At 43.8% G+C, this 27,341-nt stretch overlaps 1 protein-coding gene across 10 annotated transcripts in view; it reads right to left on the minus strand.

Moving 5' to 3' along the window:
* Nucleotides 1–27,341, minus strand: part of LOC130174418 (neuron navigator 1-like) — a 98,395-nt gene that overhangs the window by 46,020 nt on the left and 25,034 nt on the right. For 8 of the 10 annotated variants that reach the window (XM_056384214.1, XM_056384218.1, XM_056384221.1 and 5 more), the window contains 3 exons: nucleotides 25,052–25,876; nucleotides 12,267–12,369; nucleotides 10,327–10,653 (listed from right to left, as the gene is read on the minus strand). In XM_056384214.1, coding sequence (XP_056240189.1) covers nucleotides 10,327–10,653; nucleotides 12,267–12,369; nucleotides 25,052–25,876 — 1,255 coding nt within the window. Of the gene's footprint in view, nucleotides 1–10,326; nucleotides 10,654–12,266; nucleotides 12,370–25,051; nucleotides 25,877–26,134; nucleotides 26,392–27,341 lie in introns of those variants that run through there. The other 2 variants (XM_056384223.1, XM_056384222.1) reach the window with 2 other exon arrangements.

Raw genomic sequence — 27,341 nt, forward strand, 5'->3', positions numbered from 1 at the left:
CAAAATTCCATTCACTTCCACTGAATTGTTGAGGGAAAAATCTTACCTAAACAAATAAAACCAAAATTACTTGTCTGGCTAGATACCACTCAAGGTAAGTTAGATTTATTTTATTTTGGTGAATTTACCCTTATTTTGGTGAATTTAGGCTATTTCATCATATTTCAATGCACTGGTCACGTTAATTAGTTGTTTGCCCACATTTCTTTAGATGTCACTGATGAGTTAACAAATTCAATCTATAGCCTTCTTCTTAAGTCTCAAAAGCAAAGGTTTGTTGACTGAATGATGTCACTCTATATCATTTATATCTGTGCTTGTTGGTTTAGCATCATGTTAACCATCAGTTGTTGTTATCAGGTTTCCCCCTTTTCATCTCCTCTGTAGTTCGAGTGTTATTATATCATGAGAAAAGAAAATAAAGAAAATTAAAACCATCTTCGGGAAGAGCAGGATCCATCTCGTTCCTCAAAGGAGATTGGTCATCGGGCAAAAGTCATGACCTGTGACCTCTGTTAAGAAGCTCCACTCACTCACACACACACACACACACACAAACACACACACACACTCACTCCGCTTATTTCCCTTGCACGCTCGTATTGTTGACATGGTAACACATCCCTCTGAACTATGTGGGGGTTCTGCACATGCACACACACACATACACACACACCATGGCCATCATAAACCCCCAATCTATGGCCCCTTGTCCTTGCAGACTGCTGACCAAGTCCCGGAGTTCTCTTATTCTTTTCCAAACCTGCCATAAGAGGAAGCGAGGGATTAGCGGGGATTATTCTGTAGCGTCTCCATAGGGATTTACCGGGCCTCAGCATGGGGGGGGCGTCTAGGCAACAGTAGCCGTGACAGTGGTTTTGGCGTTTGGTTAGGTGGCGGGTGGGAGAGAGGAAGCTGAATGACATGGCCTTCAAGAATAGGGAGATAGATGCTGTGGAAGCTCGAGGGAAAGACGGCAAGGAAACAGTGAACAGATTCAATTTCTTAACTTTCCCAAACTTTTCTTTCCTTCCAAATCAGAATGTGGGAAAATCTGTCCGTGGGATTTAAATCTAGTTCCCAAGCTCCCATCAAGAACATGTGTTTGCTGCTCAACATCTGTATGTTTCACAATAATGAAATGGCCCACGGTCAAACTAAACATATCCAGGGAGACCAACAGGAGTAGAAGTCCAGCATTCCTGTAACAACTTACTGCAGTCTACTGACACCAGTGCATGTGTGTAATTCTACATGAATGTGTGTGTGTGTGTGTGTGTGTGTGTGTGTGTGTGTGCGTGTGTGTGTGTGACAGACAGAGACATGGACAAAAAAAGTGTGTGGCGAAAAGAAAAGAAGCAAAGCAAATACTTTCTTAAGCAATAGAAGTCACTGCGGATGAACAGTTTTGGGAAAGCCTCATTCAGTCACGGTTTGTCCCTTGTTTGTTTGGTCTTAACAGTAAACTACGCAGTGTAATGTAGTGCATTAAGAAGGTTAATAATAAACCTTCGTGGCTCAAACAGCCTCTGCAAACACAAGAGTATAAAAAAGGTACAGAGGGGCGCTGTTCGCACTGAAACAGGAGGTGTCAGGGGGTTTTGAGGACTGCAAATCCCTCTGCAGCCCCATATGTTACTCTCTGTTAAATCTTTTAATGTGTTTGTGTATTTGTGTGTGTATGCCTGCATATGTGTATATGAGTGCATGTGTGTGTGTGTGTCTGTGCCACTGTAGCAGACAAACAGATTAATGTCATTATTGTTTGTCAGCAGCGTCCTGCTGTTACAGCTGGAGGCAGTTACATCATCTATGAGAAAAATAGCCAGATAGACAAACAATATAGTAATATATATATATATATATATATATATATATATATATATATGAAAAGCTTCTCAAACTGCATAGAGAGCATAATACAGATTGACACAGTAACATCCACATGACTCACATATTCATGTGATCATGGTGAGTAGCTCTGATTAATCTAGAATTGCTGTGTGTGTGCGTGTGTCTGTGTGTGTGTGTGTGTGTGTGTGTGTGTGTGTGTGTGTGTGTGTGTGCGTGTTTGTGTGTGTGTGTGCATTCTCCATGGGTGTTCTAGTGTTCTAGCTCTTGTGTTTTGCTCACACGTGCTGGAACAAAGAAAGAGCACACTCCTCCCCTCAGTCAAGTTCCCTCCATAATGACAGGAAAAGTAATTGATTACACGCCACACTGAGCAGACAGAGCCAAAGGAGCACTGCACAGAACCAGAGAGGCCCAGAGAAGAGCAGGTAGTGGATGACAAGGGCAACACATGCTCCATAGCCCTCCTGAACCCCACCTCAATCTGCCTCTCATCAACTTTTCATGTGAATTGTCTCCGACACGCAGTGCCACTCAGACAAAGAGAGAGACACGGTGGTGAGCAAGGGAGCAATCCTAAAACTGAAATTTAAAAACAACACCGATACAGTGAACAAATTAAACGAGTAAATAGAGTCTTGTGTGCAGTTATGGATTAACACATATATACATAACCAGTATCAGTCCTCGGCGGTGTCTCGTCCACTGTTAAAGTGAGGCTTGTACATGAGCCGAATGGCCTTTCTCACTGCCAATCAACACATCAATAACACAATATGAGCTGGCATGACTGTCTGTAAACCGTCCTTGTATGTTATTCCGGCAATCCTGCATGTGAGCGGCAATGCTTGGCTGTGTCCCATTCTAATTAATGGACAAAGAGGCTGTGAAGAGTTCACTGAGTAGTTGCTTTCATTATTTATTGGTTATGATGCCTTTGTGAATAATTCAGAGCTCACCGTTGACTCCGTGAGGTTAGAAAGGTTAGTGACATGGTTTGGTTTGAGCAACTCCTGAGTAAAAGTTACTTTGTGTAAATTTTTGTTGTGGCACTTTATAAGTTTTCACCTCGCACATCACAGGTGTCACTGATCAGTTGGATTACACTGTTCTGAATGAATATTCCAGAATAACTCCAGAATTCTGATAAAATGCATTCTGTAACACTTTGTTTCTAGGCAAACATAAATTCTACATGTACATCTTTCTCAATTTGTGCCCTGGTTTGTGTCTGACGCAACAAGACTCCCAGACTGAAACCAGACGACTATGTGCAACTTCATAAAGAAGTAAGAGTAGCCGTCCTCAAAAAAGGACAGCACCCACAATATGCTCTTTGCACAACATTGAAAAACAGGCGGGTGCTTCTGACTTGGCACATGGATTATCTGTGGAAATTGGTGCTTGAGTGATTGATCAGAAGGGCACTGTGTGAAGAAAACTTGTTCAAAAAGCAGCACAGAACTGCTCTATTAAACTTTGCCAAAGAACACGAAAAGAAGGCTGATGAATATTGGCAGCACATTCTTTGGTCAGACAAAACAAAATTTGTTTAGATCAGACGGGGTCCAGCCTGTTTGGCGTGGACCTGGCAAGGACAGCAACAGTGACTGCATAGTGCTGACCGTGACCATTTATATATGACCATTTATAGATGGCACATTGAAGTTTATATACCCAAATAGTGAATAAAAAGATGACTCTCAGTCTCCAGAAGCTTGGCAGGAGAGTTTTCCAGTATGACAATGATCCCAAACACCCTGCGAAAACTAGTTTTTAAAGAAGAAAAAAACCTGGCCTCGTACGTCCCCTGACTTGAATCCAACAGCACTCCTTTCGAGTATTTTAAAGTGGAAGGTAAAACAACACAATAACTCCAGCAAAGAGCAGCTAAAAAGCAGCTTCCCAGCGGCCCAGAAAGATAGAATCTGTCATCAAAAATAGAGGCGAACATTTACAATATTAAAAAAAATTAGAGAATGGAGCTTCACTAATGAAGGGTGTATACTGACTTTTGTAGAAGTTGGTTCTTTAATAGGGACCATTTTATAGTTTAATTGGTCTAACATTTCTGCTTTCCAAATTAATTCTTCTTGGGCTTTGGCTAAAAACAAATAAAGTTGTATTAAATGGACAGGATTTGACTTAACATTTTAGTGACACTGACCGGGAGTATATTCAGTGTATGTTGTATATATAACCCATCAGAAATCTTAATGCAATGCATCAAAGATGACTTCAGTTTTTCAAAATAGTCCTAGTTGTTCTGAAAAAGAGGAAGTACAACACGTCCATATTTGAAGCGACTCTGAGAAGCTGATAAATGGATTGAAAGGGTTAAAGGCTCTTTAACTATGAATCATATTGTATTTTTCAGTAGAGATGACCACTTTGTTCTTACATTTCAGGCAGTTACTGGTTTCCATTCATGTCCACATGGTATAAAGAGCAACAGGTCGAGCCCGTGAAACGTGCTTGACCTGTCTATATTTAGATCACATAGTCCCCTCTTTCGAAACTGCAGTGGGAAAAGAAATGATCACTCATCTACAATCTCTCTTTTTCTGCTGTTTCAGGCCCTCATGTTCTGTGAGCTACTAGATACATTTTTCATCTCTTCAAGTCAGTTGAGATGTTAACATGGTTTTAATGGAAGTAAATGCAGGCAAAAGCATTTAATCAGCTATATGTCACAGATTATATGAAATTTATGGGTGTCTTCGTCACAAAAATAGTATAATTTGTGCAGTTTTCTCTACTTTTTCCCACTATATTTCATAAAGCGCACACTTTGATCAAAGCCCATGACCAAGTTCTGACTTTGTCTAGATAGGGAAAAAGTGTAGTGCTGATTTTTTTTGGGAGGGTGTCTGTAACTGGACCGCAGTATGAGTCACATGTGTAGCGATCTGGCTCTCAGCAAGAGGAAAGCCCTGGGTGTGTCCACTGAGGATCACATCAAGAGGAGGTGTGTGTGTGTGTGTGTGTGTGTGTGTGTGTGTGTGTGTGTATGTGCGTGTTTGAAAGAGAAAGAGAAACACAGAGAGAAAGAGAGAGTGTGAGTAAGTGAGTGAGCGGATCCATCACCTGTAACGTAAATCAGATCCAGATGTGGGAGGAGGAATTCATTAATCAGATGTGTCAGGCTACGTTAGGTTCTTTGTGTGTGTGTGTGTGTGTGTGTGTGTGTGTGTGTGTGTGTATGTGTGTGTGCGCGTGTGTGTGTGTGTGCGTGTGTGTGCGCGTGTGTGTGCAGTTCTAGTTTTTGGCCAGTAGATGGGGTCAGAGTATAGCAGGATTGAGCTTGACCTAGACAAAAAACTCCTGTCTACACCCAAACCGTGCGCGCACACACACGCACACACACGCACACACACGCACACACACACACACAAAGAACCTAACGCAGCCACACACACGGTCTTCAGTAAAAACCCTTTGAAGCCCTGTCACACTGGAGATAAGGTTTAGGGGCAATGACAAGGTCTGCTACACCTAATCAGAGCTGCTTAACCCCTGATGTGGTCAGAGCTATCAGATAAAGACATCCAGTGCTTGAATAAGAACAAATATTTAGTGGAAAAAGTCACATCAAAGCTTAGTACTGGCAACGTTTGTGTACAAAACATATCACTTCTCAATTAAAAAGTTCCTCTTTCAGTTCCCAGAACTGTAGCGGACTGACACTAAGCGCAACCAGCTCACTTCTGCTTTTCTAGAGAGCAGTTAAAACCAGCACTCTGAAAAGCTTCAGGGAGCTTAAGTGTGTGTCTGTGTCTGAGTGTCCCGCTCCAAAAAAATGTTTTCATAATTCAGGCGTTTAGTTCAGTGGAGCAGCTTGTCTCACAGCGTAACCATGGTGATGTGTGCGTTTACTAATGGGAGGTCGCTCTTCCATCCAGAAAACAAAAGCGTCTGCGCCCAGCAGGGCAGAAAACAAGCCACAAGCAACATGCTCAATCAATCATTGACACGTGCGTATGCGCATGTTGAGCCCATTATCACTACTCGAACGACAACAATGACAATCAATACCATCTATCGAGCCCAGATGAGCCTCAGACACTGACTGTATATAGACTTTGTTCATGGTTCACGGTTCATCTAGTTTTTAATTATATATATCCAACACAGAGCTATTACACTCCCTTTCTGAGCGCAGTATCTTGCCTCCCTATGTATTTTCACACACTCAACAGTGCTACAAAGACTAATAGGTGTTGATATCAAGAGAAAAACACTGTTGGCAAAAATTTGCATTTACCCTATTGTGCTTTGTGGTGTTATCTCTTCCCTTGATGGTGGATTTCCTGCTTGTCTGTGTTATGAAAATGTAAATATACTGTCTGTGTCAATCACAGGCATCAGGATTGAGAATGGGAGGAATGCTGAGGCTGTGATATAGATGTAGTGATATAGATTAAATTCCTACTGGCTACAAATAAAGGTTTTTTACTGTGCTATTATTTAAAGCTTTTGTCATCATTTTTTGGACACTAATGGTAGAAGAACTCCAAACGAAGGTAACATACAGACAGCCCTGACATATTATCGCCTAATAAATTTGATAACTATAGGATCTTGACAAACAATTGCCTAATAAAGCGACACTGATGTCATTCTGAAACATTTGCATTTTGTACTTGTTCGGACTGGGGGATATAAAATACAATGTAAAGAAGAAAAGCAAATGAGTAAACAAACAGTGTAAACACATCGCTACAGCCACGAAACAACAATGAAATAATTTGGATTTATCACTGTAAAAAGGACGGGACAATGACAAGACAGGCAACAAACTAAAAAGCCTCGAAGAGAAATTTTCCAATTCACTGCTAGAGGATCATTTTGTGTTGATACTACAACTCTGAAAGAAAAACCAGAGACAACTTTTCAACTGGATGTTGGATCAATAAATCAGCTTGCTTGATGCTCAGGTTTCACACTATGCGCAAAGGCATTTATGTTTTACACATGTAGCAGACATGAAGCGACATCATCATCCGGCGGGAGTCTGTGTCTGACCCAGTATGTGTGTTTGACCTCCACCGGCTCCATCTGGGTCTTTAGCTTGCTAAATGTTTGATTTCCTTTCCAACCGCCTTTCCAGCTTTGTTCGCCTTTTGTTGGGTGCTAGGCAGGTAGCAACATACGGTTGCTCACTGCTGGAAACAGCTTGATGAAAAAAGGTGAGACTGAATTGTACAATAAATGGTACGTGAGATTAAAACAGTTAATTAAAAGAGGCATCTGTAGAGCTGCAGATCTGTAAATCCGCTGTCTATACTGGACTAAATCTCATTACTGTTTAAGTTCACACTAAGGGGGAACGACCACCTCATGCCCCCCCCACCCCTTCCTGCTGTTTCCCAGTGAGAGTGAAGTGTGTGTGAGAGTGAGAGGGTGAGGAGGGGGCGTGTGTGGGGTTACTGGAATGGTTCTGGTTCCAGATGTAGTAGGAACTCTTCAGACAGGCAGAGGCCCGCACGAGAGGAGCACAGGAAACAGATAACTGACATAAGGGGTGCTGACTCAGTGCATGTGTGTGTGTGTGTGTGTGTGTGTGTGTGTGTGTTATGGGGTCTGTGTCAGACAGGTCATGGTAGAGTCACTGTAAACTTACCGTTGTGTGAATGTGATTCATGTCTATACAATATAACTATAAGGTGAGTCACAGCGAGACCCACGATGAGTCAAATCCTGCTCATACGTATACGTTTATGACCAAGTTCGTATTTATTGTTGTTGTTTCCTTTTCCGTGAATCAGAACAAAGGAATGAGGGCTACATAACCCAAACAAAGAACATGTGTGCATTTGTGATGCATAATGTATGTGGGGAAATCCTATGTATTATATATGCCGGGATGAGATCTGCTAGTGTAGTGTGTGACCTCTGCATGACAGGGGTAGTGCTTCCATGCATAATGGATGAGGAAGTGTAATAAATTATGAGATAAGCAAGAGTAATCCAGCTTGGGGTTACTTCAAGTTGACAGGGTGGAGTGAGCAGCTGAAAAAAGGGGAAACGGCAGCACCAGCCTGCCCTCTAGTGGTAAAGGTATATTAGTCTGATGGTGCAGCAGGCCCCACAACACAGACTACAGACTCAAAATGTCCATAAAAATGATTCAAATGCCAAAATGAAAAGTCGATTAAGAGACAAGTCGATCAACAGAATACTAGAATAATAGATCAACAGTCTTAGATTCATCACAGTAAAATGTCTATGTTTTGCTGGTTCTGGCTTATCAAATGTGAGGACTAAACAAACAATTTGGAGATGTCATTTGGGAACTATTTTTCCCTAACTATTTTTGGTCATTTTATAGACCAAAAAAGTTTTGTTGGAAAAATAAAATGAAAATTAGTGCCTGACCAAAAAATTGGCCACTATGGTATAACATATGGTATTAACTCATTGCAGATATATTAGTATTGGCATATATGTGAGCTGATAAATGATGGGAAACTCTTTTGGATCACATTAGACTCTACACTTGTTTACATTATTCCACCCCTGGTACAAACCTGAATTTCTGCCGTAAGATTAATAAAGTCCAACTTATCTTATCTTATCTCATCTTATCTTATCTTATCACTCAACAATTAATTCAGTGACAATTAGATCTTAAAGAGAAAGAGCAGATATACTTTTCCTTCTTTTGTCTGTTTACAAGCTCATGAGGCCGTCATCTCTTTCCCATAAATCTCTCTTTCTCAATCGTTTTCTGGCCGACAAATGTTGCCCTTTGGTTTAACTCCTCACACAAAGAACAATATAAACCTGTATAACCAGTAATTGAAGGCCATGACCAGATACACTGTAAAGCTACAGGGACCCAAACTGTGTTGCAATTGATTTCCTGGTGACTGGGGGGGCATTTTTGCGGTCACCATGGAGATGTCAAGCTGTGGCCAGCAATGGGATTTTTCTTTTTTTCTTTTTTTTTTTTTTTTTTAGTTTGGTTGGACAACTTCTTCAGTTTACACACACACACACACACACACACACACACACACACACACACACACACACACACACACACACACACACACACACACACACACACACACACACACACACACACACACACACACACAGAGCTAGAATCATACTTTACGATGAGATAATGTGTTTTTCTTCGCTGTGCTTAGAGCTGGTAAGTGAAACGTGATGCTGTGTGTGCAACTGAGTTAAAATTGTTGTGTCATACCTTCTCATATTGGGACAAGAGCTGCAAGTTTTCCAAAACAAACAAAGAAAGTCCAGGGAAGACAACTCAGACTCAACCCATTCCTCGATAGACCCTCTAAACTTACTTTAATCTATTTGTGTATTGATGAGAAACTTGTAATACCTCCTGAAGGTAGTCAGAAGGTAATGTGTTGCCGTGCTGAGACAGAGTGACGCAGACTCAGGGAGATAAATAACAATTTGAACACGAGCAACAGCTACCAGCAGGATCTCTCATAATACACAATCTTTTTGGGTCATCGTGTTATTGTCATCGTTAACACCCAGACAGACACCAAAACACAATCCCATTAACATTAAAATAATTTGAGATTCTTCCACCGCAACCCATTATAAAGCAGATAAGCAATGAAGGCTGCAGACAGTGACACACTTCTCGTAAACTGCTCAGTCTTTGCTGCCACAGACAGCTGGAGTCAGACAGCTGTCCTGAGCGAACTGAACAGAAAGGTGCGTATGTGTGATGATACATTAGCAGATGTACCAATCAGAGGAGGAAGAACTGTTTCAAAGACATACACCACCGGGGTAACAGCCACTACACAACACAACAAACATGCCAATGAACATTTCTGAAGCTGAAACAGCTCTCACTTTGTTTTCTGATGTGATCTCAACGCTAAAACTTTCGATCCAAAGAAACCATGGCTACTTTAAAACAAAACTCTTTCTGACCTTGACAGCTCTGACTGATCCCATATTGGCTAGACAAAATGAGTTACCCATTTTCCAAAGACATCTGCCTTCTAGCTCTGCCAGGGGGCTCCGGTGAGCCAACGCTGCGAGGGGTCCTCCACATGGAGGCCCGCTGGCAAAGCCGGCGGGTTCGCAGCTGAATCTGACAGGATGATCTCTGCGAGGGGGCTTGATGATGGTGACATCATTCCCGGACTCTGCCAGAGGGCTGTTTTCTGACTATGGCAGAGCCAGCTGCATCAGGGGGGCTACAGCTGCCAGTGTTAAAGCAGACAGTGCGAGGGGGGCTTGTGATGCATTACAGAGGGGCTGATCAAGGCTTTTGTTGTGCTGGTAAATCACCAACTGTAAGCTGGACTGCAGCTGTGGTGTTGTAACAGTTGGCAGGTGGCAAGATTCACCTTACAAGCATGAGGGCTACAGCGTCAGGAAATGTTCTTATTGCTGCCCATGTTAATGAAGCAAAGGTGCAAACTCATCATTTAAAAAACAAACAAACAAAAAAAAACCCACATAACTTACCCATTCCCCAGATCGTCAATATCATCATCATCTTCATCATCCTCGTTCGGGCTCTTCCCGCCGAGGTCACTGTCGCTGAGGTAATCTACCTTCAGCGAGGACGGATCCGAGCCTTCCAGGGCTTCGATGAGCTGGATGCGAGAGGTGTGGCTGATCCGCAGGGGAATGTCTGTCTGGGCGTTATCTGTTGAAGGAGCGTCGCCAGCCTGGAGACGGGGGCTGGCTTGACCCTGGCGCCACGACAATGGAGAGGAGCGATTTGAAAGACTGGAAACGGAGAAGGCAGCAGCTTCATCGCTGTCGTAGCACATGGTGCCCTCCACACAGCTGTGGAATGAAAAAAGAAAAAAAGGACGTGTTTTAGGATTAAAATATATTCACAGCAGTGAGCTTCCCTACAGAGCCTTAAATGACGGGCACAATTTTGACAGGAAGAGAAGGTCAGTCTTTCCTCAGAAAAGCTTAGGATCTCCTTCCTCCATCCAATCATCTATCCTCCTCTCCCCATCCTGCGTCCTCTTCTCTCAGAGGAGCCCCACTGAAAAAGCTTTATACTGATTTTAAGAAGGATCTGGGATTAGTTGGTATCTAGGTGACTGAATATGTGTGTGTGTGTGTGTATGTGTGTGCATGTGTTTATTTTCATTCATTTTCATTCTTCTTATTTTCATGCCTTTATGTTTTGTGTCTCGTCACTTTCGTGTGACTCAGTAACAACAGAATCACATGCATCCCCTGTGCTAAAGCAGCAGAGCACATCGCTGCTTAGTGCCTCGGCTGAGAATGAGGAGAATTAGCATATTAAAAGTTGCTGGCTCTCAAACTGGGTGACAGTACGTGCATATGCCTGCTACATTAACATTAATCTTGTCTTCAGGATACAGAATCATCTTCACAAAAAAACTGTCAATAGAGACATTTTCATATGAAATGCTTAACCGCTAACATAAAACAGGCGGGGGGGGGGGGGCGGAGTGAGGATGAAAGTGAGGATGCTACCCATCTTGTTAGAACGGATTTTTCACAGGGTTTCCACGTGTTACACATGCACAGTATATCAGGAAAAATATGTGTAGACAAAACAGTTTGCCTGCTCACCAGTCCATTTGTTTAATTCATGCAAATTTCCCACTCTAAACACTAATTTTTCACAGGAAATATGACATCTTGTTTACACAGGAACTTCCGCAGTCAGGCTGTAAGCCTCAAAGCAGAATATGTCCTCCGGGACAGCGGGAAGTGATTCAAGGTTATTACAGTACGATAAAAGTATGAATGGCAAAGGAAATGGATTTCAGCAGGGAACCATCTGCTGATTTGCTCTTCATGTAGGGAGCTCCCACTGAGGGACGGAGAGAGGATACATGGCAGGAGACGCACGAACAGGCAGACGGAGGGGAAGCTCTCAAGGACAAAACCTGAAGACGTGCTGGACACAACCAAAATCAGTCAATGACGGACAGGAAGCAGAGGGGAGAGCACGCAGGCACGCTCACATGCAATTAATCAGAGCATTATTGCATGTCTTGTTGTGTGTACGAATGTGAGTCGTGAGTGTGCATTGGCAGGGTCGGCTTTGAAGTCAGCTTTGAGCTAATCCTGCTTCAGTTCCGTATAAACCAACGCAGAGGGAGAGTAGAGCAGGCACAAAATGACGGACCAACAGGATCATCAGGAACACTGATACTGATCTGAGACAGACAAAAGGGCAGTTAACCTCCACACCCTAACACAGTGTCAATAAGAATCTGCTCATCTCAACTGCTGTTGGTTTTTTTTGTTTTTTTTTGTTTGTTTGTTTTTTTTAGGGGGGGGGTCACTAACTATTCCTGGCTTATTTGTTTTGTTTGCCTTTTCTTGGCTTTTTGTATCTATTGATGCCGTCTTGTGTGAGTGTGTGTGTGAGTGTGTGTGTGTGTATGGTTGTATGCGTGGCTGACCTGTGGCTAATCTGCACCCCTCTGAGGCTGGTCATGGTTTCCTCCAGGTTCTGTCGAAGGTCCAGAACATTTTGCACGGTTCTCTTCCTCTGGGACTCTGGGTCTGCAGGGGGGTACACACACACACACACACACACACACACACACACACACACACACACACACACACACACACACACACACACACACACACACACACAGGATATTTTTAGAAATGAAGTGCCATGTTACATAATTAAAGGATAGCAAAAAACACTGCCTACCTGTTCCAGTATTTACATGCATATACAATACATACATACAGAGAGTTATAGGCAATCAATACACAATTAAATATGACAAATTATGAATTAATAAATGATGATCATGGGTGTTTCCTAAATGCTCAACTGACCATGCAGACTGATAATCATATAATATTATGGCAATTATATAATGTTCAGTCCCTGCAGCCAGTGGCCAAAATCTGGGATTATATCTATTTGTCAAAACAAAGCCAGAAACATAAATCTATGACAGGCGAACAAAATGGTGAAACTAGAAAACCTCCCAGAGAAAAAGACACGACAGAGTAACAGCGGCAGCGTGAGCACTGTTGTTTTTTCGGCAGTGGAGCAAAATTAATTAAATATGATGGCAGTCAGACTGGCAAAGCAACAGAGGAGTCCTTTAAGACCATACAGGTCACATCACTTCTCTGTCTGTCTGGATGCTTCTTTCCCTCCTTTCTAACCGACCTCAGTCGCAACGTCCCGGTGCCCGCTCGCTGCACTCTGCCCCTGTGCCCCTCCACTGCTAAAACCTTTGTCACTTAAACCCACCGGGGGACACACTGGCATTTGTCTCACCCCTTCATAATATGCTATAATCTGCTCAGATTTGGCTACGTAGTTCCATGCTGGGCCATCCAGCCACACTGCTGTTTCATACGCATGTGTATTTGTGTGTGTGTGTGTGTGTGTGCATGTGTGTGTCTTCAGTCTGCTCCCCCAGGGGATTGGACGACTGGATGCAATAAAAGACAATGAGATTTTCTAAATCGCTTTGGAACACTTGAGCTACTACAACACCAAAAACATTTCAACCACTAAGTGATATACCGTAGATACGGTATCCATGCTCAGGAATGTCCTAATATTAAACTGGGTTTCAATTTACAGTTTTAAGTTCAAAATATGTCGAACTGCTCCCACTTTTGTTGCTACTAACAGCATTTTCTAGGCTGTAAAATCATTCACAGCAGGGGGTTAGAGCTATGACTCAGACATCACACTGAGAGCCAAGAAACATCTCCGCGAACAAATAAACTAACACATTTAGACAGTGTGCTAATCAACACACCTAAACTGCATCACATGACCTTGACCCCTGCTCTCTCGCTTACTCTCTGGTGTGTATTTATGTGCGACCATAAAAGAGTTATGGTGGTAAGATGTTGGAGAGTCTATTCACCCTTGGGGTTCAGTTCAATAGACCATTAGAACTCTGCCAGCTGACTCCCAAATGAGCACAGTGAAAGATTTACTACAAGCGAGGGGCAGGGCAAGACGAAAATATAAATGAAGCAAGTGTACTTTCAGTTATTCTTGTCCACCAAATAAGCTATATCTTGGACTCATCGAGCTTAGATTTTTTTTTTTAAATTACCAAATACTTTCAAAATTTGTTGTTCTTGTTAAATATTCTAAATAAATTCCTCTTTCGAAAAACTAACTGACAAATACTGAGCCTTCAGAACAATGTATTCTGTATCCTGCAAAAAACAAGAGCATATGACCCTGACGACACACACACACACACGCCCCATTCACAACCACCCCTCCTATGAATCAGTCCAGCTGGCTAGTGAGGAGGTGAAGGGGGAGAGACCATTCTAATGAGCGAGGACGGCAAACCATGAGCTGCCAGAGGTGTCAATCTCAACAACAGCTGCAGACTAAACACTGTTCTCACATACACACATATGTATATATGCAGGGTGGGTCTGTTCACATGCACAACAAACACAGCGAAAAAATTCTTACACCAGACCGGGTTTATAAAGCTCGATTGATTTCTCCAAAAGAGAACGGCTACACAGACAATTGATTAGGCAAGCCCTGGGGACAGGGAGCTCAGCGGAGAGATGATCAAGTTATATGATCCAACCTTCTGCTGCTCACACTGACACGCACAGACGCACACATTCACATGCTGCAAATGTTTCGCAACAAAAGATATATATACAAAAATAGAGCTTTACTCTGCAGGAGGTGCTCATGTGGAAGGTACTAGTGCACTGTGTGGAAATTCAAGCTGTAAAGAGACACTTTAAAATGTTCAATTTTGGTACGACGGTAAAGCAGGAACAAAGAACCCATGCAACATGCAAACACAGTCTGACACACACTCAGACACACGCAGGCTTTAATTGGACGATTTTAATTACCCTAAACGGGAGCTTTGTTTAACATTGGCGTCAAATTGATTAGATACGGTCTGCATGATTGTGCATGTGCCTGCGTGCGTGTGCGTGTGCGTGTGTGCGTGTGTGTGTGTGTGTGTGTGTGAGTACACGTCCGTAAAAGACTTCCTGTCCCGCCTCTGCCCTGGCCCTGGCTGTCCCAGCTGGCACGGGGAGGGGGTGTAGCGGTGGTGCTGGGGGGGAATTAGGGATGCAAATATCCCTGTCAGCCCTGGCAGCTCTCAGGGGGTACAGATGAATTACACTCATCTGGTTTTAACTGAGTGTGTGTCTGTGGGTGTGCTTGTCTGCGCTTGCATGTCGGGTGGGAAGCTCCACCTGCCTCTTCTCGATAGACTCGTGAACACACACTCCAGCTCTGAAGAGACTGTGAAACCAGCTGAGGAGCCTTTCATAATGGCCCACTCAGACTCTTGAATTGAGAGTCAGCAAGTTAAGAGTGAGAGTGTTATTGTAAGTGCGCGCATGTGCTGCATGTTCAGGACAACGTCCACATCCTAATAAACAGTCAAAACAGACAGGAGACAGACGGAGGGACAGACTTCAAAGAAGTTGAAGAAATGGAAAGTTGTGTAAAGTGGGTGTAAAGGAGGGAAGCAAGAGGGTATTTTAGTTTGGCATATTGTGCCTACTAAACCACAACAAGATCACAGATGGCAAGACTACGTAAATGCACAATGGCTATAAAGAGAGGCACCGCCTTTTTCCTCTTAATGTGGGTTTGGTCTGGTCACAAGCCCATTAAACAGATTTGCTGGCCTTTGAATTGAAGTTAAGGAGCTTGTGTTTAATTCTCAGGACAGCAAAAGTTTAGCCAGAAGTTCACACAGCACTCAATGATGGTCAAACGCAGGCCATTGAACATTTAATATTACTCCGATTTCAGAAGACAAAAAAAACCAAAAACATATTTTACGCGTTTGGAAAGATATCACATGAAAAGATTACAACCAACAAATCCTAAAAAACGGTTCATAAATATTTGATTTGATTTAACAAAAGGAACAGAAATATACTGAAATAACTCCACATTGACTCCAACAGGAGTCAGTGGGTTTGTTGGGGGCTAGTTTCAGCTTCAGATGAATAAAAACCTTGTACAGGTCAGTGCATGTTGGACTGACCCAAAATAACTACAGTACCTATGTTGATTCATAATGAAGTAGTGTGTCACAAAGTGCAACAGTGTGACTCATTTATGTGTTTTTAATAGTTTTAGGACAACAATGGAAGAGAAATGAGCTATATCAGGATTTGGATATGCAGGAAATAATTGCTGGTGGGATAAATTGGTGTTTTAATGGCCTTTTTTTTTTCTTGACAATAAGAAAAATATAAAATTTCACCAGCCTTATCCTGTAAAAGAAGAGGAAATGATAAGACTGTTGCATTTTGTGGACATCTGATTGCTGGCAGACAGAGTGAGTGAAAGAATTACTGAGAAAGTACTGTCCACTTGGCTTCCTCTCTTGGTTCACTTGACTCTCCTCTCCATTAGGAAGAAACAAACTCCCCAAAGATACACTTAATGGCTCTGTCCTTGCAGGAATAGTCTGCCATTGTGTGTGTGTGTGTGTGTGTGTGTGTGTGTGTGTGTGTGTGTGTGTAGTAATATCACATCCTTCTTTGACAGTGTGGTTCTGTGTTGCGACTATAAATGTGTATTCATGCATCTTCCCACACATTAAGGTGCGTGTTCACCGGCAAGAGCTTCGGATCCGCGGGAATAGGAATGAAGGTTTGAGTAATGACTCCTGTTTCTATTCTTTCTTTCCTTCCCTCCGGAGTTCATTTGTCCCTGTCCTGTCCACGTATGTGCAGATACGTTAGTGTCACTGTAACATCCCGCCCCGGGCTACAGTACACTTATCACATGATAGATGGGTGGGGTTGAGCATCACTGGTACTACACTGTAAAACGTCTGTACCTCGCACGTTAAGTCTTTAAAATAGTCCTATACTTCCGAAGTGGCTGTTTGTCTGTTTGCGAAGGCAATCATTACAGCATTCCTGACAAGTGATGTAAACAATCCCACAAACAGGATGCTGGTAAAACCTTTGTGGTGTTTGTTTTTCTTTCAGCTTTTTGAGCATTTTTCTTTAGGGTATGCTAAAGTAGCGCATATGATAACCCAGATATACACCGGTCACAACGTGTGTATATGAACCTGCTATGCTACCAAGATGGTTCATTAATTTTTATTTTGTCTGACGTGACCGGTTGGATACTCTCATTCCTTGACTTCTCTTTCTGTTTTTGCTGAGCCCTTCGCTGACCTCAGACAGTTTGCAAAACAGGAAGCATTACAACACACGCCATTCCTGCACATCTGGACAACACGGACAAACACACGCTAATGCACCCAAATGTGCATCCACCCACTTGTGCGCGCACACACACACAACACAGCCACAGCTCATCTGCTTCACCGGGATGTTGCAACAGGATATTAGAGCCCTTGAAGATGGTATCTGAATTGTGACATGAATGGTTAATGAGCATATCCGAGCACCGTATTGCATCTGTGTACAACAAATCTGAGCAGTTGTTGGTTCAAATGCTACAAATGATGCAGCGGCCCTGGCAGATTAGTGTGTCAATGTACATGTGAGAGAAACAGAATAAATTGAGAGAGAGTCGGTGACGGTTTGGGGAAGCTGACGGTGAGGGAGAGGATGAGCAACGCGCTGACTGCCTCAGAAACACAGCTGCAGACATGTGAAATATTACAAATAGATCCCGCAGTATTTGGGACAGAATTAAAATCTTCTATCTTCACTCTCTTATCCTCTAAGCCCCGATCTCCTTCCTTCCAAAAACCTGGCTCTCTGAAAGTTGACCCAAACACAAAACTACATGCATAAACACAGCCGCCATATCTCCTTAACCACAGCCCTATCTGCTTAGAGGTCAGAGCGCTATCCGCTTAGAGAGGAAGCTTTAAGTGACTTGAGAGAGAAGTTTACTTTCTCGGAGAAGGAGGTCGAGACCTTAACAAGGTAACATCGAAAGAACATCTCACCCCTAGCCCTGCTGATTAGACTTCGAACCACAAAGAGGAGTGTGTGTGTGTGTGTGTGTGTGTGTGTGTCTATTCCTCTGTGCCGAGCTGCACTTGGTGAGATTAGACGTGTGTGAGGGGCTTTGAGAGCAAAGTAGGTGAGGGGAGGCACAATCTAAAACACACACACCACATATAAACTAACAGTTACTATGCAGATGAAGCTGTCAAAAAAGTATCACCTGGAGGAAAAACACAATCATCCACTTTGATGGATGCATGTGTGGGTGTGTGTGTGTGTGTGTGTGTGTGTGTGTGTGTGTGTGTGTGTGTAGGATCCTAAAATATCAAATATTCCAGTTGTATCTCTTGTGCTTCCTGTGTACACACTTGACAACTTTCAGCATGAATCTAAATCTGAATAAATCTAAATACTGAGCATGTCACACACACACACACACATTCTCGCAGGCACACAGCCACACACTTACACGCATACTAAATAAACCCAGCAACGAGCCAAGGCAGACCATAATGTGTGGCAATGTTTGGGTTTATTTTTTGCTAGAGAGACTTGTTTCCTGTGGAACTGTGTTTTATGGCGTGCTTAAACCCAGCTGCAGCTCCGCTCTCACATGTCAGACAGTCCGCCCGCTGCGGGTGAGGACTGATGACAGCGAGTAAGCAAGAGTGAGTCTAACTGAAATGTTAGAAAGGGCCGCAGAGTGAAGCACATGGACGGAAATGAACTGTTTCAACCATAGGTTTGAAACAGATGTCTTTTCTCATTGAATCAGCTGGTTTTTAAAAGATGATAAAAAAATCACAGATTTCCAAAGGTGACATTTTCAAATGTCAGACCAATAGTCCAAACCCCAACCACATTTAGTTTACAATCTTAAAAGACTAAGACTGGAGGGGCACTCAGAGAGCGTAGACCTCTGCCAAGGCCAGTGTCAAACAACATTCACCAGACTTCAGAGGGAAAAATTTAAATTCATAATAAGTGATGCAGATCTGCCCCAAGATCTGGTTCTTTCCCGGCCCATGCCCCGTCCCCATGAAGACATAACCTTCTTGGCGGAGGTCAACATTTACACATTTGAGAAGCTCAAACCTGAGAACCTTGATATCTAAATTCTTATATTAATGTGATATGTATAAATATAATGTATATCATTATACATTTTCTGGAAACTCAATTAAAAAGCTGTTTAAACATAAAACAACCAGCTATCTTGACATATTAAGGCACATTCATTCAATATTGTCACAGAGCAAAGGTAGCTTAATAAAACCAAGACTATAGAAAGGGTAGCTACCACGCTGTTCATGTTATGGCACAATCTCCATCAGCTGACAAATTATTGCTCAACCCCTCACTCAATTTAATTCTGAGGCCACAGCACTGCTCTCAAAAACAAGCATCCCCAGATAAATAGTTGATGAGCAATGTCACCAACTTGTGATCAAACCTACAGTACTGCATATTTATAGTTCAACAAATGGGATCAGAGGACGTGTTATGAAAAGCTGTTCCCAGGTAACGTCTCTGTCCGTTCCTTTAGCTTCAGCCTGTACCACTGACGCTGCTTCATTATCATCACTGGTGTCAGCTAACCATGATACTGTCACAAGACTCAGTCAGATGTACATGTTTCCGTGTGCGCGACTGATAATGTTTACGCAACATCTAGCCCGCTGCAGATGATCAGTAACAATGAACACTTTGATCTGAGACATTTCATAAGAGGAAAACATAAATAGAACTGAAATAGATGAATACTAAGTGTTCCTTATCACAAGGCGATACATGTAAAGTATTTTCGGGCCTGGCTAGAATGTTTATGACCATTATTATATCATTCATTTATCCACCTTCTCTATTTCATCATCATACCCGAGCTAAGTACTTGCTTGGCTGTTTCAACCTGAAGCAATTTAACGGTCATTTTCCCATGACACTCATTGTAGGGAAGTGTAAGCGCGAGTGCTCCAGCGACATCAATAAACACTTAAATCATCCATACAAACATCAAAGAAATAAAACCTGTACTGCCCTGCCAGTGTCGGAGTGAAGGCTGGAAAATGAACAGACTATATCATAAATGGTGTAATCACATAATAACTTGCTTGTTTTTTTGTGATAAGCAATGTGTGCGTGTGTGTGTTGTGTAAGAGCTGATGGGACAAAAACACAGAGAGTAGTAATATGATTTAGGAGGAGGATGGCAGGAAGCAGACAGCACTAATGCAATGGCTCCTGCATTAAGTCCTTAGAGACTGACCGCAAAGCACTGTAAACACACACACACACACACACACACACACACACACACACACACACACACACACACACACACACACACACACACACACACACACACACACACACACACACACACACACCCAACAGTAGAGAAAAATGCATAATCATCCGTGCATCCATATGTGTGGACACTCTTCCTATCTGCTAAAACTGGTCACAAAATCCCTGTCACACTAAAAAGATGTCCCCTGTCCTCCTCCTGAAACAACTTGTACCAGAAATATCCTCTCTGCTGTCTGACTGGTGACAGAACACTGCTACCCGTCAACCCACATCAGAGTTGAAAGAGAGGAAGAGGAAGACAGGGAGAGAGAGGGAGAGAGAGAGAGAGAGGAGAGAGAGAGAGAGAGAGAGAGAGAGGATGCTTTTATTCGTTGCTTTCCTTGGGCGTTTGTGTTTATTCGGCTTGTCACCACCCCCTCGATGGGAGGACGACTGCCCTGAATCCTTCAGTCAGCGCAGCTCAGGGTAGAACCAGGCGCTCTGTCCGCACCCGCATCACATTAGAGACTCAGCGCTGTGCTCACAATGCAATGGTCGGAGTATTGAAAAAATACGCCGCCACGGCCAAGAGGATGAATACACGGGAACAAGGATAGGAGAGGATATTGGTGACTGAATGTGGCACACAACTGAATGTGCGCGTGTGAGCATGTGTGAGCTTTAAAGCTGCAGTGCTTTGTTGTTATTTCCTGCAGCTCTGTTAAGTTCTCTTGAACAGGCTTGTGTCTGTGCCTGTTTCTTTGCGTCTTCTTCTCTTTTTTTTTTGTAAAGCCTTTGTCGATTCCTCTGTAGGCTGTATTGTTCCACAGACAGCTGACGAGGATGCGGGAGTAACCATCAGCCACACGAACATGCCCACACACACACACACACACACAACACAATGTCACACTAAAATAACAAGCACGCTGGCAGTCAAGGCTGCCTTCGTGAGCATTCATGTGTCACCGAGTTGCATTCGGTTCTTTTCAGCTGAGCCTTCATCATCATCACGTGCAACACAGTCCCCCAGTTTCCACGATGAGTTCAGCTCAACACCAAAACCCACACAACATCTCCAATCTTGTAACCTAAATCATTATTCTCCATCTGATCCTTCATAAAGTAAAATTCCCCTAAATACCCAAATATCCATCCAAACAGATGTCCTTTTGGCTTTAATCTGTAATTCATTTTAGTCTTGGTGGCTGGCCTTTTCTGGGGTGATAGATCCGTGATTAGTGGAATAGAGGCTGAATCTTCTCATTATCTTTATGCAAGGCCTAATCTGGATGCTTGCTGGTGTCTTTAGACTGGATCCTCTCTAAACCAATGCCCCATGCTGGGAAAGGCTACTGCTTTAGGGAGCTTACCCTCTCCCGCACACCTCATTATGGGTGCTGGATCGGACCGTAAGGTGTCATTAGTTTGCAGACATCTGAGGTTCAGTGCTTTAGATTACCCTGGCAGCCTGTGCAGTATATGCTTTACAATTTGCGGTTTGGGCTCAGAATTCATTATTTTCTCCTTCTAGGTGCTAAAGCTACTAATAAAATATATCTTATAATGCATGCTGCATTTAAGAGAATTACTGCTTAATGTCCAGAGCTGCTGCCTGTGGACACACAAGTCAAGTAATTCTCTAAATCGAATTAACGAAGAGCTCCTCATCACTCAGTGGTTAAACATGTGTGCCCGATTAAAGAAAGGCAGATAATACTGACACTAATCCTAAATCGCCTCATAAGATAAACGTATAGGCCGAACCTTGAAGTATCCCAGACTGTATTTTTTTTCTTTGTCTTTTCTTCTGTGTGTGTGTGCAGAGCTTATGGTCTTGGGTTATACATCCCGATGAGACCTCCCTGGCATTCTCCATTATCTTTGCCCAACACTGTAGCCTAAACAGGAAAGTGTCACAGTGCATGCTGCTAGCTGTCATGCAACATGACATGCACAAGGCACAAGCACATCTCCTACTCCTTGCAGCCAACAGCTAACATGTAGCTTCCAATGCAACGGGCTATAAGTGAGTGAAGGTCGATTCATCATGATATATTATACCATGAAGTACGGGCCCACATTGCTTTCATCATGTATGTAGGAAGCAGATGAGGGGAAGGTGGGACTACGTATGGGAAAGGGAGGAGTGGATCACTGGGAATGATCCATTGAACATCTATAATCTATCTTCCTATGACAGAGCATGCGGAGCAGAAAACCAATTAGCTGTGCGTCCCATCGGAAATGGAGAAGCAGATATGATAAAGGATGAACCCACAGCCGCAAGCTACAGGGCAAGTTACAATTAACCTCTCTCTAAAACACGTGTGTGCACACATACACACACACACACACACACACACACACACGAGTGTACGCACATAACTAACCCACACACCTGCTGTGGTTTCTATGATAAACCTCGGGCAAGTTCTGGTAAACTGTAATAACCCAAAGCTACATTCAGTCACCAGAGATACCAGATAGAAATTTAGGTTACTGGCTATTGCCTTAATTTACTCCAGGGTTTTTCTCTTTCTTGTAGACTCTCTCTCTCTCTCTCTCTCTCTCTCTCTCTCTCTCTCTCTCTCTCTCTCTCATAGAGGTCGGGATCTGACAATTAGACATCTCGATCGATCTTGAAGATGTCCACAATCTACTTTTCGAGCAAATGGTAGAGATCTTAATAACACACCACGTTCACAAGCCAACAGAAGGATTGCCAACTAGATGGCTGGTCAAATTATATCACATATCTCCATCTTAAGGTCTCTTTCATCCATGGCGTAAAATGAAAAACAACTCAACGTGAGCTAGCAGGATGGCGGATGAGGAGCTGGTGCCAAAAAAAGGACCCAGTGTCAGCAGCGTGGGAGTGGTTCAGACAGATATTTCTGAAAGCACTGTTATCTGCAAATTTGGTCGGGCAGTGGTCGACACCTCAGGAGGTAATACAACAAATCTATTCATCCAAGAGCGTTTCACTCATATCAGTTCAACCCCACTCATTTGTATTCTCATGAGGTCCCGAAACATAAACAGCAAATGACTGAGGCGGTCAAATTCTATCTAGTTAAGGATATGATGCCATTTAAGGCTGTGGACAACGTGGGAAATAAGACAATGATGCGCATGACTACTTTGAGAAAGATCGCAATTCAGATTGTGTGTCAAAAAGATTGTGATATGATTTTTTTGGGGAATACACCCACCCTTATTATCTCCCTCTGTGAATGAAGTCCAACCCTTTCACTTTTCTTCCATTTATCTCAATTCTTACACCCTCTTCTTTCTTTTTCCGTCTGTTTTTCCCGCCTGGCTGCCTAAAGTCGGTGCGGCCAGCAACATCACAATGTGGGCTGAAACAAGGTCATGCAGATACACACAGCACGTGCACAAACTCACATATCATGTACAGTGCATGCACACACTCAAAGCAAGGTCACACAAGCTGTGATCTGGGGCTGAGTTGCAGGAGGCAAGCTGGTGAAGAGAGAGAGAGGAAGTGAGTTGAGAGGACTAAAAGGGAGCGAGAGGGATGGTGATAGACAGAAAGTGATTTCCTCATATCAAGCCAGACGTAAACGACTTGCTACACTATTCTCTCGCCATCTCCCTTGCTCTCTGATGCTATCTGCTCCCGCTGAGAGGGAGGGATAGGAAGAGAATGAGCAATAGAAAGAGAGAGAAACACAGACCCACAGAGAGTGTGTGTGTATATGATGAATAATGGATGATAGGTACAGATTCAGACCCTGGTTTGACCTATTAGTCACAAACTCACTCAGTATTCTCACGATACACCCCCCAATAGCTAAAACTTTGGATACAGTGTCCTGTTATACCCCCCCCCCCCATGTATGTGACACGGTGGTGTTGATGGAGACATGTGTGTGCATGGCAGCACGCTAACTACCTGCCAATGCCACCACCCCCTCAGATTCCCCTCTTCCCTCCCACACGTTGCCCCCGGTAACAGGGGGTGGGAGGTGGGGAGGTGGGGAGGGAGGACAGTGACCATCTGTCAGTGGCCCGGAGATCAATGGAAATAGAGGGGAGGAGGGAGGTAAAGGGTGAGGTGGGGAGGGGGGCCGGGGTGAGGGAGTGGTGCGAGGCTAAATATGTGGCCCACTGTGACCCACAGCCTGGCTCAATATGCAGCCGTTTTATTTACCGACTGAAAACACACACCCCACCAGTCCCACTCACACGGCCTTTATTAACGAATGGTTGATTTTGGTGTGAGCCAGGACAAGCTGAGACTGCAGCACTGATATGAGACATGCAGTTTAGTCTCTCATACACAGACGCATACATGTGCGGACCGCTTTCAGTTTTACAATTTGCTCCCATGCTGACGTAGTTGTGGATGTAGCAGTGTGTGTGAGAGAAAAAAACTGAGAGATTTAAAATGTTATAATGAGAAAATAAGAGGGAGGTGTTTGATAGGTTAATCTATATCTAGCTCACTGTGGCAGTGGGTCAGATGAGACTAGGACAAAACACTCCAGCGCTAGCTAATGAATCGTCAACAAAACAATGTCATCCCTGTGGAAATGCTTACTTCAGCTGCTTCATGGGAGCACACAATGCTGGTACACACACACACATACACACACACACACACACACACCTATCTGAGAAAATACACACAACATTTTTATACATATGAACGAAGCACATGTGACTGCTACAGAGTGAGGGCTCTCACCATCGTGTGGTGAAAAGCACTTAGAAAAACACACTGACATTATGCTCTGCTGCAATAGAGACTGAACTCATTTAAAATTCACTGTTGATGCTGGAGCTAGAGCCAGAGCTGGAGGGAACAGTTTGGGTGTGGAGAAAAGAGGAGAACAGAGGAGAGGATGTTTATGTGTTTCAGTGTCCACTGAACCAATAAGTAAGTGAACATAATTATATCCGGTCCTAAGTGATGATATCAGGTCTCATGCTTGAACCTGTATGTTGTCATGCAAAATAGGGATGGAAATAGCGGACTCACCAAGCATTTGGCTGAAGAGCAACTGTTCCAGGTCTCCCAGAACTGTCACCACTAACTCTGGGTCCACCTTGAGAAAGCCCTTATTGTCTTCCCCCTCTACCCCTTTCCTCTCTTTCTTTTCCTCTGTTGCCAGAGCTGCAGATTTCCCCTTCTCCCCTGGTTTCTTGCCATTAGTCCCAGGACTGTCAGCTCCATTGGAGTTGGCTTTGGTTGGATGGCCAGCAGGGTCTGTGTCTGCACTCTGGCCCGCCTCAGAGGCCTTGCTAATGGGCTTGACCTCAGCATAAGGTCCCCGTGGTTTACCAGGGGCAGGGATTCGACTTGGTTTCCCTGCATTAGAAGTCACAGCCGGGGAGCAGAGAGGTTTGGGCTTTCCCTGGAAAAGAGACTGTTCTGACTTTGACAGAGTCCGAGAGAGCGGTGGTCTCCCGCCCGCAGCTTGCCCTGTTTTAGTCTGGCCTGCTTTGTTGGGGCCAGCGCCAGGCCGGCTTGTATCATCGTTCCACCGCGGAGATTGGTACAGGTGCAGCTTCTTCTCAGCATCAGTGAGCACAGACAAGTTGCCAAGTGATCGCTGTTTACGGAGACCGGACGGATTGGGGATTGGGATTGGGATAGATCCAGAGGAGGGCCGGTAGACCTTGAGCTCTGACCCGGAGGGACGTGAAGGTCCCTGGGGCAGAGCGGAGGGCTTGGGCGGGGGCTTCCTAGAGGCCATGGCCTGGGCCGAAGTATCCTGGCAGGAGACAGCAGCAGACCTGAGGTCCAGCTCTCTGGGCTTAGCCGTCATGCTAATGTTAGCCACATTAGCCTCCAGCATCCCCCCTGCAGAGAGCCAAGCAACAGCATCAGTGACACACTCTGAAATACAGACTAGCAGACTGAAAGAAATGGAGGGAGAAAGGGGAGAAAGAAAGGTGTAAAAACCCCAGGACTGTCTGGTTTTTTCTCCCTCTTTGCCTCTCTGTCTCCACTGGGTCCAGACTGAGCCAGACTCCCCGCTGTGTGAGACTGTGGGTTCACCCCTCTGTTGAAAATGACGAGTGGGTTAGTGGAGTGGCAGTAGCAGTCACCCTTACTCACTGCTGGTAATCCATGGATCTGCAGATCTGTGTCTAGCATCTAAATCCACTCCCTCACAGCGTGTACGCGGCTCCCTGTGTCACACCGATGACAATAGCGCTGCTAGAACAAAATACAGCATCGACCAGCCTCTTCCTCAGTCTCTCCCTCCGCTTCTCGCTCGCTCTGTATTCCCTCCTGCTTGCCAGGCAAGCAGCAGCCGACTGACAGGAGAAAGAGTCGCAGCAGCAGCAGCAGCAACATCCCCCCTCCTCCTCTCTCCCTCTCTCTCCTCCCTCTACCTCTCAATCACTCGCTGGTTTGCTCACTCTACCCCCGCTGGCTCATTCACCCTCCCTCTCCTTCTTCCTCCTCTTTCCTTCCCTCCTTTTTTCTTGTTGTCTCTCACTCTCTCTCCTCCCACTGGCTGACTCACCCGCCAATCGTCTCTCTCTCTCTCTCTCTCTCTCTCTCCGTTTCTTTCTCTCTCTCAAACACACTCCGCAGATGCTGTGTTATGCTGAACACCAGTGAGTGTGAACATAAGGGGTTTGGCGATAAATTACCAGCATCTTGTATAAACTCAGCTCTTCCCTGTTCCTGTGTTGCAATAACAGCTCTCTTTTCTCCTCACATCCTCTTAAACAGTTCTCTCACTAAATCACTCTTCACCCTTTTACTCTCCTCATCCACTTTGCCAGTTAATCCCTTTGTTCTTATCTCTTTTCTTTAGAAGGAAAGAAAGAAAGAAAGAAAGGAAGAAAGGAAGAAAGGAAGAAAGAAAGAAAGAAAGAAAGAAAGAAAGAAAGAAAGAAAGAAAGAAAGAAAGAAAGAAAGAAAGAAAGAAAGAAAGAAAGAAAGAAAGAAAGAAAAGAAAGAAAGAAAGAAAGAAAGAAAGAAAGAATATTTGCATTACACTCAGCTGCGAGTGACTCCAATCATCCTGGATGCCAAATGTTGCAGCCAGAATAAAGACCCCCTGCACACACACACATGCACATCCAATCTTTCATAATCACATTAGCTGCTCTATTCATCCATTCACATTCGGAATTTCTTATGAGTCCTAATCACAAGAGGCCCACCCATGATTAAGCTGATTCGAATTATCTGAAAACCAGCCGTGACTGCAGGATCAGCTTAGGAGAGGAGAGCAAGACACATTTACCAGTCCCTAACACACAATAGGATAGGGTACTCACTAATTATGCTTCAATTAGTAGCCAAC

This window comes from Seriola aureovittata, chromosome 9 (assembly GCF_021018895.1).
Source record: "Seriola aureovittata isolate HTS-2021-v1 ecotype China chromosome 9, ASM2101889v1, whole genome shotgun sequence".
Taxonomy (NCBI): Eukaryota; Metazoa; Chordata; class Actinopteri; order Carangiformes; family Carangidae; genus Seriola; species Seriola aureovittata.